Below are 17,301 nucleotides of genomic sequence, written 5' to 3' on the forward strand. Positions count from 1 at the left end.
GTGGAAAAAACAGATGTATTTCAGTGACACTTTATTTCAAAAAGGACAACCTGGCAAAGAACACTCGCAAACAACAAGCAATGTATGCTATGGACAAGTTGTCACATTCCGCTTTACACTAGCACACGTGTCAATCTAAAATAGTGATTGTCATCACTCAAAAAAAAGAACACATTTGAATTGCACGGTGACGCAGCACATTCTCTTGAAAAGACAGTTATGAACAAATTAAATAACAGCTGCACAGTTTTGACTATACAGAAGCCAAGATTATATAGAGAAGCCCAAAGTACTATTCCGGTCAGACACATTTTGAGTTTCAATTCGTTTAATGTGCAGCTTTTACCGGAAAATTTAACTTTGCACGGTGAAAAGACTAACTTTAGGAAGCTGGATTAAAAATAAATAAACTTCTTTTTTTTGGGCACAACATGACATTCTTCATCCAAAATAATTCATACTTTTAATACAACATAATTTAGCTGTAAAGTCAATTGCGATGCAAAATATTGCAAGACTTCAAAATTTTAACAATGTATAAAAAAACAATGGAAACGACAATATTTCCTCCCACTTCATCACAGCCAATTGCACAAATAAAATCTCAAAATATGTCCAGGGTGTGAATCAGTTTGGGCATTTACAGCAACACCACACAATCAAAAACCTTCTAATGGGCTCTTTGCACAAATCCACTACTTCCTGAACTCAGTACCACTCCTCCATTTCCTGTCTTTCATGACTGGACAAACTGATTAATCCAGGTGTGCCTGACCTCCGTAACCATGACGACAATGGCCAGAAATGAAGGCGTGGCACTGAGTTCAGGAAGTAGTGGATTTGTGCAAAAAGCCCATATCCACTTTGGTAATAAATAACCTGAACAATTTTATAGTATTTCCTGATTCAGTGCACAAAAAAAGGCAATAGTTTTGTCTTACAAAATACTTACACACTATGTACACTAATTTCATTATTACCTCCAGTCAATTAGCTCTTCAGTTGAAACAACTTCTTCAATTTTGGTTAACAGGAAATTCAGCAGCTTAAGCGTTTAGAGTGTAAACCAACTATGCTTTTACTCTTCACGTAAAGAGAACGTAAACAAAATGTGTGCAACACTCTCTGCAGAGAGGACAGAGACCACGTTTAACATTCATAAGGTTGTCATGGTTGGAATCACAAGAAGAAGCTACCATTCAGTAGTTATTGGTTTGAGAAGCAAAGATGTAGTTAATGGAGGCTAACTACCAACAAGTGTCTGGAAGGCACCACTTGTGTTTTCAACTGGCTTTTGAATCACTATGCCAGCAATCATTGGGCAGTTTACACAAGTTACAAGTCAAACAAGGCAGCACTCCAGAATAAATAAATAATGAAAAAGTTGCAAAAGGCTTTGGTTACATTCAGAATTTCAGACTGGCACAAAAGGAAAATCTGTGCAAGAAAGAGCTTTGTCTTGTGAACTTCATGTTGAGGTTTGACTTGATGGCATTTTTGCAGGCAGGCAGGCACGTCCCTTCAACCCGTCCCTCCCCCTACCTTCATTCGTCTCATCCAGCCATGTCATGTCATGTCTGGTGCTTCTTTGGATTTCGCTCAAGTCACAAAGTCGGAGCAATGATAATGTGATGCGGGAAAAACAAAAATGGCTTACTTTTTGTGCTAGAAAACCAACAAAATCAAACTGAATTTTCTTTGGCATGTTGAGGTCATGCCATGTCTATGTCCTCTGTAGTCAGCATTGGCCTCTGCAAAAAAAAAAAAACAGGAAAAAAAGGGTGTCATTAAGGCAATGAAATGCAGAGACGAACAAGCATTCACACCCATGGACAATGGAGTGTTCAATTAACCTGTCATGCATGTCTTTGAAACGGGCGTACCCGGAGAAAACTCACGCAAGCGCGGGGAGAACATTTAAACTCCACCCAGGAAGGCCGAAGCCCGGACTCGATCTCACGTCCTCTGCATTGGGAGGCGGACGTGCTAACCAGTCAGGATTCTTGAAACCTTAGCCGATTTAACTAATTGATTCTTCATCACTTACTCCATTTCGCATAATTCATCCGATTCTTGTCATTCCAAATTTAACATATTTCAAATATTCCTGCCCTAATTAGATACATTTTTGCCTTTCGTAAAATTTACGTCTGACCTTCAATTCCTGATTTTGTACCCTACTGCTCCCCATTCATTCCCAATGGCAGATTCAACATTTCACATTTACATAATTTCAGTGACATTTAACTCATTCATTTCACTTTAGGGATGATTATTACTTGATTCTTCAAACCTTACCCCTTTTTTTGTTTTTTTCTGCTGTAATTTCTACATTTATTCACAGATTCTCTTTCCATTACCTGAAGATGGACGTAGCCTTCAGAGTTCCTGCAGGTTTGCCCCTCGTCCTCGATGGTCTTCTGGTAAACGGGGTTGATAAAGTGCATGGTGTTGGTGTTCCTCAGTCGCCAGTGTCTCCACAGGAACACGGCTCCAAACACCAACATGATCATGATCACTTTGGTGAAGGAGCAAAACGTTAAAGGTGAGTTTTCAATGTGAGGAAAAGAAGAAAAAGAAGCTGACGTAATGGGTGTTCAAATTACCAATTGGAATTGCGATGTAGAGAGCGGCAGTGCGGGACGACTGCGCCTCTGCGGGCGCATCAGCGTTTCTGTTGGCTGAAAAAGTAGAGACATTGTTTTCAGTTTGTGGCGCCAACTTGCGGTATTAACCGTTCGCTCATCCCTATGCAACATAAAAGCTTTATTTACAACATCAAGCAAGGCTCGCAGCTCAGCTTCAAAAAGCAGGTGAGCTGTGATTGGTGGTTGCTTGAGCACAAGCATTTCAAAATTTTCAGTCGACAGCAAGTGGCAAAATGGCCGCTCCTTGGGATGGCTTAAAACTGATCAATTTTGTGTTTGGACTACTGGACTGATTTTTTTTTGCTCAACTTCATTTAAAACAGTACGTAACAATAAACTTAATAAATAAACAGCTCAAAGCCTCTGATTTGATGAAAGCGCTGTCCGAACTGTCACTTGTTGTGAAGCGAGTTGAATCTTCTACCAGCTGCCACCACACAGTGCACGTTTCTCAAGTCAAAGCTTAAAATGTGTCTGAATGACCGCTCCGTAACCTGAATAACTCATAAGTCGGGTCACTTGCATCTCAAGACACCACCGTAAACTCTACAAATCCTTAAAAATAAAAATCGGGGGTCAGCATCCCTGTGACTCACTACAAAAGATCCGCCCCTGTATTATATGTTGATCTAAAAAATGAGAACTAAAAGTGAAAGCTGTCACTCAGTTTACTTAAAAAATATATATATAATAATAATTTGGATCATCAATTGCACCCCGACAAGGGCCTGAAAGTGGAGGAAACCATTTTTGCTGATTAGCTTTATGCATCAAAATAAAGAAAAACATTTTAATTAGTGAATCAATTATCAGTTTCTTTGCGTCTTTGCATATCATTAGCGTTGCAACTCCTCAACTTTTGACACTCTTTTCACACTAAACAAAAAAAAGAAAGAAATGCCATATGTAATTTTGAGTGCATGTTGAAAATCAAAATCAAATGGCCCCTGGGTCTTAATTTGGACAGCAGTGATTTAAGTCATCCATTATGAGTGACGCTGCCGCCAGTGTAGCTGTGACGTACCCGGAACTGGTTTCTGAGATTGTCTGGTTGAGTCAGTCATGGTTGTTTCGGAAGTTGTGGCTGAGTGTCTTGTTGGAACCGCCTGCTCGTCTGGGCCACCCTTGTTGCTTTTGTCAGGAGGCGCCGCCGAGCCTGATGCACAAATACAAATTAGAGTTAGTGCCTATCGGTTTCACGGTCCACCATGGCGGTGCAGGGAGACTCCTACCTGCCACACATGTCCTCATGTCGGGCGCCATGGTCATGTGATCAGGGCAGGCGCAGGTGTATTTCGGCGATTGTTGGTTGATGACAGGAGCAGGAAGGCACAGGAACTCACAGCCTCCATTTATGCTGTTCTTCTCTGTGCACCAGTTGGAACCTACAAGCAGAAGAAACGTTTAAACTATCTGACAAAACATTTTTGTTCATTTCTTAATTGTGTCGTACCGTTTGGCTGCTTGAGGTTATGGTAGAGCACGAGATCCTCTGGCTGGTACAGGTCGTCGGCCAGTATCGTGATGTCCGCTCCCGATTTACGGTCGGCACTGAAAACAGCATCGTTGCCCGTGTCCGTCCAAAACACTTTATCCTGTTCAGTAGCAAAAACGCAACCACGGATATCACCCGATTAAGAAATCAGGAAATGCATAGACATGACCAACTAAATTGGAAAAAAAGTGCACACTCAGCATTTCACAGGCAACAAATGAGCTTGGCAACATTAACATGCGAGCCAAATTATTTTACTATTTCCTTTGAGATAATTAAACTCTGAAATAGGTTAATTGGACACACACCCAAATCTGAAAACACCACAGAGGTGTACTTCTAACAAACTGGCAAGAAAATATAGTTCAGCCACTTCCTACAACATGTACATTCAGCTCTGTGAAAAATAAATAAATAAAAGACTTCTGCAAAAATGATAAGCGGTAGTTTCTCTGATTTTGCTCGAGTAGAATGAAAGGAACATTTTTGTTTTATTCTGTAAACTACTGACAATCAAAGTCAAATTATAAATCATATGCATGTTCTTTTGAATCAAATTACACACACAAAAAAAATCTAATGACATCACTAACCTCAAACACCGCCAGAGAGAGGGGATGTGCGAGATTTTTTTCACTGAGAATGAGAGTATGTCTGGTCCCTCCGTTCACGTCCACGCTGGACAGCGTGTGAATCTTGGAGTCCACCCAGTAGAGGCGCTGGTTGACGAGGTCTGCCAAGAAATATCGCCTTGGTTATTATAGCCGCTTGCTTATCTCGCATGCGTTACACTAACGAGTGATGGATGCCATCTTACCGAGGGTGATTCCATTAGGCCACGCAATGTTGTCGGTTACCACGGCAACGCGGTTGGCTCCGTTCAAGCCGCTCTTTTCGATCTTGGCCTGCTCGCCCCAGTCAGTCCAGTACATGAAGCTGACAAAGACACATGACGGTTTAAATCGTGTCCAGCATCAATCGTGCGCGAATCTCTTTAAAAGTTGACTCACTTGTTGAGGGGATCCACCGCGATGGCTCTCGGCTTCTGAAGGTTGTCAGCGATCAGCGTCTTCCTCTTGTGGCCGTCTGTTGTCGCCACAGAGATGCTCCGCAAAGAACTGTCGGTCCAGTAGATGTTGCCGTGGATCCAGTCAACGGCAAGGCCTTCCGGGGACTCGATCCCGTCGCCGATCACCACAGTGTGCTGGGAGGAGTTGGCAGCCGTGTCGAGCTTGGCGCTGTGGGAGTGAAGAGTATGGATGGAACATTTATCCAATTCAAATTGACATTGTAGTGAAGTAGAATGCAAATTTTTACATTTACTGTATTTATTTATTTATTTTTCTTATATTGTGTCTAGATTAAGTTAATTTCTTAAGAAATGTAGTCCATGTGAAGACGAAATGATAAAGTCACAGATTTGTTTGCATTATTGTAATGTTTACGCCACATTTGTTTCGTAGAATTTTGTGAAGTTGCCGTGGTTAACGATTAAAACACTGCAAAAGTCAAAGTGTTTTCTAAATTAACAACTCTGTAGATAAACTGTGTTGCAGATTAATTTGCCTTTATTTTATTGCAAGCCTAACCTATAAAACATTGTGTAATAATAAAGTTGCTATTTTTTCATTTATTTATTTGAATAGAACTTATTTTATTGTTTGTTAAAAATACATGGGAACAGGACCCTGAAAATAATTATTACACATTAAATTGCAATCACAATATAGAAGGGGGGGGATGCAATTAGATTAGTTTTCTAAATCACTCAGGCCTAGTGTCACATTAAATAAGCAATATAAAAAGCTGATAAAAATGGCATTTTGTCCCACTGAAATGTAAACATGAAGTGACCCTAGCACATCAATTTTAGCTAATCTGAAGCCTGAAGTAAATTTGAGAAAAAGGCACAAAAAAATAAAAAAGTGAAATTGAGAAAACCAAGAAACTAATGAGGACTGATTTTTAGGTAGAGTTTGGTGTCACAATTAAGTTAACATTTACTGTACCCGGTACACACTTGCCTATGGACTAAACTCATTAAAAATGAGAAAAAATATGTATCCTGCCAGCATTTTTATCATTTAAAATACTGTGGATCTATTAAAAAACTCAATGAAAAAAATCAGCTCACTGTAATGAAACCGTCTTTTGAGTGACATTGACAGAGAGAAAACAGTAAAACTTCATTGAAATACAATTTTTGTGGAGATCAGCATTGAAAGGCAATTTTGACCAAAGGCAGATTTCCCCATGTGTTTTTTTTTTAACCTGTAGATTTTCTTGTCGAAAAGGTCAGACCAGAAGATGATCTTGTTTGGCATGTCCATGTCCAGAGCCACCGCATTCTTCAGCCCGCTCATCACAAGCGTGTACTCACGGCGATCCATCGTCACTTTTCTCACATCGTGTCTATCGGTGAAGTAAAGTGTAGGTATGATGCCTGGAGGAGACAGTGAGGCCAAAGATGACCATGTGATCTCCATCTTGGTCCATACTCTTGTTTCCACACTTCCAACATTACCTGAAATAGCTTTGCACGAGTTCTTGACATGGTCAATCTCATAGCCGACTTCACAATCACACTTGTAGCTGCCGGGCACGTTGATGCAAACCTGACTGCAAATGTCTGGGTTCGCACATTCGTCCAAGTCTGCAGGTGGTGACGAGATCAAAAGGCGGTGGTCAGCTTTCATTGAAAAAAATGATGCTTTCCACTTCTACATACTTGAGCTGCCATCTTTTATACATCGCTCACCTTCACAGATTCTTTTGTCGGCCTTCAGTATGTATCCAGAAGGGCAGGAGCAGCTGTAGCCGAGGTTTTCATCAACGCAGAGATGGGAGCAGCCGCCATTTTCGACCAAGCATTCATTGTGGTCTGAGGAGACCCAAACAAGCACGATAATGAGCACAACAATTACTGACTACTTATGTAAGAGTTCTTTAAAGTGGAAGTCAACCTTAAACATTTCTTGACAAAATGTTGTATGCGACCTCACTAGCCTAAACATGACATTCTGATTAATATTAAATTTTTGGAATGTGAGTTATGAAGCAAAATTCTGCCATTTTTATCCATGTCAGGGGGCGGCCATTTTGCCAATTGCTGCCGACTGAAGACGACATCAATGTTGCTCAGGTTAGATTCTTCCTCTTCTTTCATCAGGACAAAAAAAGTATATTTGTACCCGTTTCCGTTTTGCAGCAATTAGCATTAGAATATAGCCAAGTTTCATCTTTATTCACAAATCTGTTGAAAACACTGGGGAAAATATCTTGTTGCAACATGGCCCTGGTTATCTCTTATACTCTCCTGCCACCTGCTGGCTGTTTTTTGTAATAACTACCATTGCTTTGAGCGACCTCTTCAGGTCAAAGACTGCATCAAAAAAAAACAACAACAAAAAAACGTATAAATACGTTTTTTGGGACCATGGCAATATTTAAAATAAAACATATTTATATGTTTCTGGGAGCAAATGGCTTTTATGAGCGTAAATTGTTAACAAAAGTTGCAAAGAGAGCAGCAAGGGGAACGCGTACCACACAGTTCGACTGGTTCATCCGAACCATCTCGGCAGTCTCTCTGCTTGTCGCACACCTTGGCCGTGCTGATGCACTCCCCACTGCTACACTTGAACTGAGTGGGGCCATCGCACACATTTTCTAGGGAGAAGCGCATGAGCATAAAAGCAGCAGTCATTTACTATAAATTACAAATGTTGATTGTACATGTAGAAAAAGGACAAACAATTTGCGATTGAGATTAGTTAGCTAGTATCCAATCATGAACCAGAAGTGTTGACATCATCCATATAATGGGTTTTATTAGTTTAGACAAATATGGCATGTCCACTGCAATCATATATGGGTCCGAAAGGGTTAATTTCACTCGTCAAAAACAAAAAGAACAATTTACACTACAACGACCACAATGCATCATTTCTGGACATTCTCCAGTTGTAACAGTTTCAAATTCCAGGAATTTAAGGAATATGCAGGTGCATCTCAAATTAAAATCACAGAAAACATCATATCAGAAATTCAATTCAAAATGTGAATATTTAAAACACCATATTTACCAAAGGGGTTGCTCAACAAAACAATCAGGTTCAAATAATAGTCACTCACCTATATGGCAGCCGATCTCATCACTGGAGTCCGCGCAATCGTTCACTTTGTTACATTGAAGGCTGCCGTGGATACAAAGGCCGTTACTACACTGGAACTCATCTGGGCGACAAGTAGGAGCAGCTGGAAAAAAAACAAACATATATAAATGATTAAAAAGCTAAAGTTGAATTCAGTTCAAAAAACAAAGATTGGGAAAATCCTGGCCTGTGCGCCATCATGAGAGCATTTGATAAGTTATATAATGCTAAACCAAAATTATTAAAAATCACCGCAACTCTAACCTTGCTAGCAAAGTGAATTCTCGCGGTATTTGCGAGTTCACAAACTCCGGAGAATACATCTTGTACCGCTCCCATTGATACGTTTGCAGCCGATCTTTTTTCGATCGGACCAATCAGGCATTGTTTAGGCAGGACAAAACAATAAGCGCCGATGGCGGGGTGGGGGGGACAAACAAACCTGAGAGACGAATGGATGCTGCAACTAATTATGTTCTTGCAGAATTACTCACCGTTTCCTTGTTGAATTTAAACAGCTAAAGGAGTTTCGTGCATTTTTATCTGGTAAAGATGTTCGTGCTCCCCCCTCCCCAAGACGAGACGGAAGACGAGATTTTCATCCGTTGCCTTGATTGGTCAAAACAAAAAGTGCAAAGATGCCGCATCGTCCAATCAGCTCGAAGTATTGTACAGTAAGCCCCGCCTTTCTCGCACGGGTCTGCCTAGTGAAGTACCAGTTTGATAATGTGAAGAACTCCCTCAAGTGAATCATAATTATCAATCTGGCTGGCGAGGTTATCATAACTCAAGATCATCATTAATATACAAGGTTAAGTATTGTTATTGGAACACAGAGAGGAATTTTTTTTACCCATATGAAAATTTCCATGCATTTGGATTGGCTATAATTTTCGACATCGGCACATCACGCAGCGGCAATTTAAATTTTTGGCATAAAATTTTGTGGCAGAATCCCGCACACTGCATGAGCGTCGGGTGACGGCGGTCTTAAAACATCATCAGATAATAGTTTTCAACTCGGCAGCAGCACAAAAACTAAAATGCATTAAAAGTAGCGCAAAAACAACACAAAACACTCATAAACAATAACATTAAAAACCTTTAAAAAAAAATAGTGTAAGGCCTTCTGAGGACTTTATAAAAAACAAAAAAGACCAAAAATACGTCATTAACTCACTGCAGTTGATTTCATCCGAGTGGTCGTAGCATTCCACGCTTCCGTCACAGTGCCAGTTTTTGTGAATGCACTCTCCATCGGCACACTGGAACTCACGATCAGAACAAGCTGTAATCTTGTTGGTCTGCTTGTCCGCACACTGCCACTCGTCCGAGCCGTCTTGGCAGTCATTTTGTCCGTCGCAGCGCCAACTATTGGGCACGCACAACGTGTTGTTGCACTGGAAGTATGTCGGGTCGCAGGTGTGTTTCGCTTCCAGGCAGGAAGTCTCGTCGGAGCTGTCCGGGCAGTTTTTGACGTGGTCGCACACAAAGATGATGGAGATGCACTGGCCGGAAGTGCAGCGAAACTGTTGGGCTGTGCACTGCTTTTCCACTGTGGATGAGGAGGGGGGAAGAAGAGGGTGAATGCAAACACTATGCTCATATGGACCTTTTTATAGTTACTATGCACTAGGAACAATCTAATCAAATGTGTTGAGACTGCCACAGAAGTATTACCTTACCTTACCTTTTTCGAGAAAATTATATATATGAGATATATAAAAATATAATGAACAAAACATGTACAGTAAATTCAAAACATCTGTCAGTACAATCTGCGTTTTTTTTTCCAGCATTAAAAAATTGGAAGGATAATTTTTGGCTAAATGCAGCTCTTAATTCGTTCACTGCCATTGACGGCTATAGACGTCACAAATCCATTTGAACTGGGCTGGCAGTGAATGAGTAACAACAAAACAACATAAACTGATACTCAACCAAATTTGCACCAAGTTAGGTGTCACTTTAACTGCAATTGTGGCAGAATGCCGACTCGGTTTTAGAAACATAAGTCACTTCTAAATCTGTCACTGAAGAGACACGAATAACAGTTTACTTTCCGACTGTATGTATGTATGTATGTATGTATGTATGTGTTCATCGACAGTATGTAATTACAAACTTACTGCAGTTTTCCTCGTCAGCGCCGGTATCACAATCCACTTCGCCATCGCAGTGCCAGCTCTGTGGCACACACCAATAATTGGGGGCACCGCAGTTCATTTGTGTGTCCAGACACATTTTGGTCGCTGAGGACACAAACAGGAAGTATGAGTTGGAATACTGAAGACTTTACATTGCAAATTGACCCCATAGAAAGCTTTGAAACTACAAGGCTAGTAAAAAAAAAAAAAAAGACAAAAAAGACAAAAAAAAAATCATATATACCTGTTGTCATTCATAAACAGAATAAAAACCGCTTTGTGTTCAACTAAAGAGGCCCAGAATTCACAATTATCAAGTCGATTTCCAGGTAGATTGAAACAACACGATAATTATTTCAATATGTGTACTGTAAATTATTGTAATTAAGATTGAGCACATGACATTTAAAAAAGTTCCCCTAAAAAGAAAAATGTTTAAGTGTCAACAAAAAGTTACACAGATAAAAGGTTAAAAAACTAAAAAAAACATACCGCAGGTTTCAGGCAGTTCGTCGGTTCCATCGCCGCAGTCATCTGTGCCGTCACAAAGCCAACTACGGGTGACACAACGGCCGTTGCCGCACTTGATCTGATTGGAACTGCATTCAAATGCTGCACATGGATGAAAAATAAGAACACGTTACGTGAGTGTCAAAAGAGAAAAAAAAATACTGATAACCTTGGCATGTTGTTTAACTTTGCAAACAGGTTGGCAAACAGTTGCAATCAAAAGTCACTGAACTTCAAGATAAGAAACGTGTGAAAATACTTTTACTGTTGCCTTAACTATGGAAAGGTTTGTGCTGCACCTCGATTGATCAATTGCTTCTAAGCAGAAGTGCGACAACTAATATAGATAACCTGGTTGAATTTAAAAATTAAACAAATCTTCAGAATTTCAGCTTCTCAAGTAAATATTCTCAAATTTCTGTAGTCCTTCTCTAAGCAATTATCTTTGTGTTGAATCTAACTAAAATATTTGCATCTTCTATTTCTGCATTCAAGGATGGTCAGAAGACGGACTTTTCCGAGTTCAAACCAGGAAGTGTGACGTCACTCTACAATGGCGACCCCGTTGGAAACACACAGACCGTGAATGGCAAAACACAATTTACTCGAATATAAAACTAGATCGCTTTCTTCATTCATAAATATTCGACATAACTTCACGTAACACAACGTACATGAATGTATGCCGCTACCTCCCTGCATGAAATTATACGGTGGACTACTGAACTGTATTGAATGCTTATGAAATAAGACAAAAAAAATCAATGGTGCAAAATTGCCAGAAGGTGAGTGCGCTGGAGGTCAAAATGGGTTTTGAGGACCAAAATAAAAAACAATCACTATTTGCCATTTTGGTTGTTTACTTTCGCATCTAATGATTTCAAGTGTGAACTGGGAAAAACCAACTCTGATATATCAGACTTCCGACCATCCTCAAATTGAGCATTATTTATTTTATTTTTTACATGTTTTGACATGTACGTTACAGACCAAACTAGTTCATGAATCCTAATTAATAATAAATTTATTAAAATTGTATTTTTTAAATAAGGATAGAAATCAATTTGACAAAAATCAACATAGCCTATTAATTGATTAAAATATTTTTTTGTTGCAGAAGGCTTAAAGAGTACTTTGTTGCTTAAATATTAGCAGGGGTTAATGTTTTTTGGTTGGATTGGTTTATACATGAGATCAATTGTGTTCTACGTTTCACTGTTGTTGTAAGTCACATTAAAACAACAGCACAGCTCCACTTAATGTTTGTACAACCTCAGAAAATACCTTGCATTATTATAAAATTTGACCCTTGAGGTCCTACACTTAAATAGTCACACCTAAATGAGCATGAGGATCAAAGCTAAGAAAACACCAAACTCATCCAAGTGCGGCTCACGCGTGACATTCATCGGGATTCCTCCAATGGTGTGATCTCTAGATGCTACACTTATGAAACAGACTGGCCCTTTAAGACAATAGCACAGACGGAGTTACACTATCACACCACTGGCTGCTGATTGGTCCCACAACACCGTCACCAAGGTAACCAAACGGCAAATGCTGGCTGGCTAATAGTTAGTGATATCTTGAGATGGAGCAGTTCTGCCACCAGTTTAGAGAGACAATCTGATCCAGAAAACCCCCCCCCGCAACAACCCCACCTCCCTCTGTTTTGACCGAAACCTTAATCCCACCCACATGTGACACAAACTCCAAACGGGAAGCTTTTTAGCATTTACAGGAATAGTTTCCAAAGTGAGTGCAGCTGTTCTGTTAACATACACGGACAAACAGACCACAACATTTGCAATAGCTCCAAAACCCAACCCGTCATCCACTGCTAACTCTCAAACTGAAACTGAGGTCTTCAGTTTCACAGAAATGAAACAAAATCATACCAGGCCAATATTTTTGTTTCCCTTCACTAATCTCCCCCTGCAGCCTCCTGAAGTGGGCCAAGAGCCAGAAAAATGACACCCAACGTCTGGTTAGCTGGATGATGTACGCTAGCTAGAATTGCCTTGAATACCCTAGTAACTGCGTTTTCACTTTGACAGTAAGCTACGTGCTGCTGGCAAAAAAAAAGAACACATATACGGCTGCCCTCTTTATGGAGGCTATTCACATCCTGCACTTGTAATCTGGCAACCACGATCGCTGCCATTAAGGTCAATTGGCCAGCAACTCAAAGATGCAGAGTCACTTTAAAAAGCATAATAGCCATCTGATAGCAGAAACTAAGATGAATTCATGTCAGATCATGTGAATCATAATGCAACAATCTGGGAGAAAATTAAAATAAAGATACACGTAGAAGCTATACAAAGCTGGGTGAAAATAGACACACCAACACTAGTTAATTAAAATATCACCTTGTGAAGCCTCTGAAATAAATTACAACTAACCATCCTTGCTTTATCCGAATGAGTTTCCCATTCATAATGTGCGTCACACCCCCTCCGTGTGCATTTCCCAACTTCAGGCAGACTTCCTGGAGTGACATCACCCCTCCAAACATCCAACATGGTGGAAGTACGGAGCAAGATCACTACATTGGTAAAACTACAACATGGGGATGTGACTCAGATGCAAGACTCAGATAATTGAATAGAAAGCACACAGTAGAAAAGGAATATAAAATATACAGTATATGGGGTGAATGGATTATTCAAATAGTTGGCTTTACTTTCCTGCATCATGGTTCATTTCATTCATTCATTCGGTCATTTATTTCAGGCAGCAGTCAACATAAACAACATAACCAGAATATAATTTAGCAAATAATACTCAATTAAAACCTGGCCTGAAAAGAAGTAGGAAGTAGAAAAACTTAAGTCACAGAAGTCTGAAACAGAAAAACTGTCTATTTACAATTGAGACAACAAAACAAAACAATGTGTTAGCCAAGTGAAAATTAGATAGTGATGAATGAAAATTTTAACACTATTCTTAAAGGCGAAGTTAACCCAAAAATCTTAACATGTCGTATGCGCCCCTACTAGTGTAAACACAGCATTCTGATGAATATTGTGTTTGTGGAATATCAGTTAAGCAGCAAATCCACTCGTTTCTATCCATCTCAGGGGCGTCATTTTGCCACTTGTTGTCAAATGAAAATGACATCACAGTTGCTCAAGGTTCAGGTAACGGCCAATCAGAGTTCTGAAAACAGGTGAGTCGTGACCGCAACCTGAGCAACCGTGATGTCATTTTCAGTCGACAGCAAGTGGCAAAATGGGCGACCCTGAGATGGATACAAATCGGTGGATTTGCTGCTTATTCATATTCCACAGGAGATGTGGGAAATAATGAGATGAGGCGATAAAGGCGAGTCATGACTCATGTCTTTACCCTTCACACAAAAGTGATCGTTTACAGTGCAAGCAGCAGTATGCTCTCCATCTCTTTTAATGTCATCCTTTTAGTAGAGTCCCCTTGCTTTAATGTCTCTCCCTTGTGGACATTAGCAACAACAACAAGAACTTTCTTCATATCATATAACACACCAATAGTGTCACTTTACCAGTAAAGCTTATGGTTCTACTTTGTTACACGTGTTTACGAACCCGGTAGCACCTTTTTTTTTTGTTTCTATGGCCATTCATCAAATTCTGCATATCTGAAGGGGAAAACACTCTCAGCTTGGTGTTTAGCTGTATTTAGAAAAAATTACCATGTGACATTCCACTTAAAACTTTGATAAAAAAGGGCCAATCCTGGGGCGCGCTCGTGCGCAGCAAAGAATTGGAGGTGTTTTCACGAGGCTCCGCGTCAATCTTCTAAATTTTGCCTTATTTTCCTAGACCTAATTGCCTTTTTTGCCCATCGGTTTGTATGCTGTTGATGTTATTTTGACACTGATATCAGACAATCTATTTTACCTCTTCTCGAGGTAATTAGGAAATTTGGTCAACTCTCTGGCTTTACCATAAACTGGGAGAAAAGTGTTCTCATGCCTCTTTCTGATGAGATTTAGATTTTTATCAACACATGATTATAATGAGTTTTTGAGAAAACCTCAAAATTCTAGCAGTGTTTGTGTTCATGTTCTTAGATTGGAAAAAAATGAAAACAATTTATCTATTTATTTTTTTAAAGGGCCAATCCTGCGTCATAAGGCTAATACACATGCTCACATTCAACACGCTCTCGTGCATTCTCTCTTAGTCTCACACATTCTTGACAGAGAAATGCAGCCTTTTGTAGCATTTTCATGTTTCAATCATGACGCACCAAGGCACTTTGCCCCGCCCACCGGAAGCCACAAACTGCCGGCAGTGCCGGGCGAAATCATTATCTTTTTCTTTTATCAAAGCTTTAAAGCCCGAGTCGCCTTAAGCTTTCTACAAAACAGACAAAACAAACAAACAAAAAAAACATTTAAATAAACTATTTTATTCATGTACGCAACGTAAACGAACTACATAGTAACTAATAACGTTGTGTGTCAGTGTCTCTCACCTGTTAGAGTAGAGCAATTAATAAGCAGCAGGAGGCACGTGCACAGTCGCCACATATCCGACACAAGACGAGACGATAAATCACCACGGGAGGATGGGCGAGGTTCAACTGCTGTGTGGGAGCTCTCGTGTTCAGCCTGGACGCGGCGTGGAATAAGGAAAAGCGAGCGAGGGTGCCTTGGCGTAATTTAATAAATCTTCCAACCAGGGGGCGGGGCTACAGCGGAGCTACGGCAGTGGCGTGATCTTTGAAATTAGACACAAGGGGGCGGAGGCAATAAGTTACTGCGTGTGCTTTGAAATTAGTAAATTACCCAATTTATTGCAAATAAATAAATGTTCACCAGTTGATCAAAAGATTAGGACCACTACTTGAAAAAAAAATAATAATAATAAAGTTGCTTGTCTATGTACACCTGACTGGCTGGCGACCAGTCTGGGATGTATCCTGCCTCTCTCCTCTAGCTGACCAGTTTACGAGCCACAGAATGACAGGTGCTAGGGATGAATATTTTTGAAATGGTTTAGAACTAACTACTGTATATTGGGATGGGATGTTTCCGATATTTAGGCAGATTCATTAGAGTCATAATTTTAGGCATTGTTATTCTCATATTGTGCAGGTGGCCAGTTCGTAAAACACTCAATGAGGGAGAGATTGTGTAAAAGCAAACTTTCCCGGTACATAATGCATTGAGAACTTTAGGATGATACTGTATTAGAAATATTGTTTAAATGTGGAGTAGGAACAACTCAAGCCAATTTTAAAAGGGCAATTAGAATCACTATCATTTTTTGGGGGGGCATGACTGCACTCTTTGTATCATAGCTTGGCAAATTACTTGAAGTACATTAGCAATTTATTTTGCAATGCTTCCTTTGGAGAAATGTTGTAAACTATTGTATTTCCTTCTGCAGCTTTTCCTCGAAGTTAAAGAAAAAAGCAGTTATCCTGGAAGTGACTCAATGAAGCCACTCCGACATCTGTTTCGCAATAAGACTCGAGTTGTAGCCAACATTTAATATTACATGAGCGTAAGTGACGCTGTGGCGGCGAATACATTTAATTGGTGCGCCGGGAAGTCATGGGCGTACTTTGGCTAGGTGGTGGAAACTAAAGCTATGACAGAGCGGGGCAGGGAGACCCAGCTCATTCCTGGGAACAATTCCTAGAATGGGGAAATACCTGCTGGATGACATATTTCGACACTACCTCAACCACCCACCTCGTCTAAACCTTGCATGTGTGTGTGTGTGTGTACACAGGGCTCATCATGACTGACACGTTCGCCCTTTTTCTCTATATTTCAAAGGTATCGTTGTGTGGTAAACATGTATGATTCTAAAAACATGCTTAGACAAATAAATGCAACACAATATAGACACACAGACAGAAAATAATGCGAAAATGCCACAGAGAAAAAAGGTTATGCTAATTTAGTGAGTGTGAATGATAGGACACATGCGCAGAATACTAACCAGTGCCTTGTTGAGTCAAGGTATTCTGACCGACAACCGTGTTTATTGGAAAAAGTATTCAGGTTACTAATGGCGTAACAAAGCCCGAATAAGAGCATATTTGGGTTTTTGCGCATGTTTGCAAGGCCTTTCAAAACATTAATGTTGGTAATATTCGGATTTTTGAAAGGGGCCTTGACTGCATGCAAGATATGTGCTCTCAAAGAGTTACGTGCGTTGCTACTGTATTGCATGAAACACATAAAAGTGTTCTTTGTTGCTTTATAGTTAAGTTCTTACTTTCATTTCTTATATAGTCATTTTTTTGGATTGTTTAATAAAACCGTTATTGGGATTAACATGCAATAAATAAATAAATGCTATACAGGGATAGAAAGTTGCTCCTCAAATGAAGTCATTGATTGACTA

The 17,301-nt window shown here is 40.0% G+C and overlaps 1 protein-coding gene across 1 annotated transcript; it reads right to left on the reverse strand.

The window, feature by feature from the left end:
- Positions 1 to 14: 14 nt before the first annotated feature.
- On the reverse strand, positions 15 to 15,602 carry ldlrb (low density lipoprotein receptor b). The gene is made up of 18 exons (XM_077570091.1): positions 15,416 to 15,602; positions 10,937 to 11,056; positions 10,427 to 10,549; positions 9,478 to 9,852; positions 8,278 to 8,400; positions 7,690 to 7,812; positions 6,902 to 7,024; positions 6,668 to 6,796; positions 6,415 to 6,586; positions 5,154 to 5,381; positions 4,961 to 5,079; positions 4,737 to 4,876; positions 4,102 to 4,243; positions 3,881 to 4,033; positions 3,673 to 3,804; positions 2,607 to 2,681; positions 2,361 to 2,518; positions 15 to 1,751 (listed from the first exon to the last, which is right to left on the reverse strand). Exons 1-18 carry the CDS (start codon positions 15,468 to 15,470, stop codon positions 1,713 to 1,715), a joined length of 2,529 nt encoding a protein of 842 aa, XP_077426217.1. The 5' UTR covers positions 15,471 to 15,602; the 3' UTR covers positions 15 to 1,712.
- Between the last annotated feature and the right edge of the window lie 1,699 nt (positions 15,603 to 17,301).

Source organism: Vanacampus margaritifer, chromosome 7 (genome assembly GCF_051991255.1).
Source record: "Vanacampus margaritifer isolate UIUO_Vmar chromosome 7, RoL_Vmar_1.0, whole genome shotgun sequence".
Taxonomy (NCBI): Eukaryota; Metazoa; Chordata; class Actinopteri; order Syngnathiformes; family Syngnathidae; genus Vanacampus; species Vanacampus margaritifer.

Coding starts and splice junctions, on each gene's coding strand:
- ldlrb (XM_077570091.1), bottom strand. CDS start 15,470: ATGTGGCGACTGTGCACGTGCCTCCTGCTGCTTATTAATTGCTCTACT. Junction 4,244..4,736: donor TCTCTCTGGCGGTGTTTGAG/GTTAGTGATGTC, acceptor GCTACTGAACAG/GATAAAGTGTTTTGGACGGA. Junction 2,682..3,672: donor ATCTCAGAAACCAGTTCCGG/GTACGTCACAGC, acceptor CTACTTTTTCAG/CCAACAGAAACGCTGATGCG.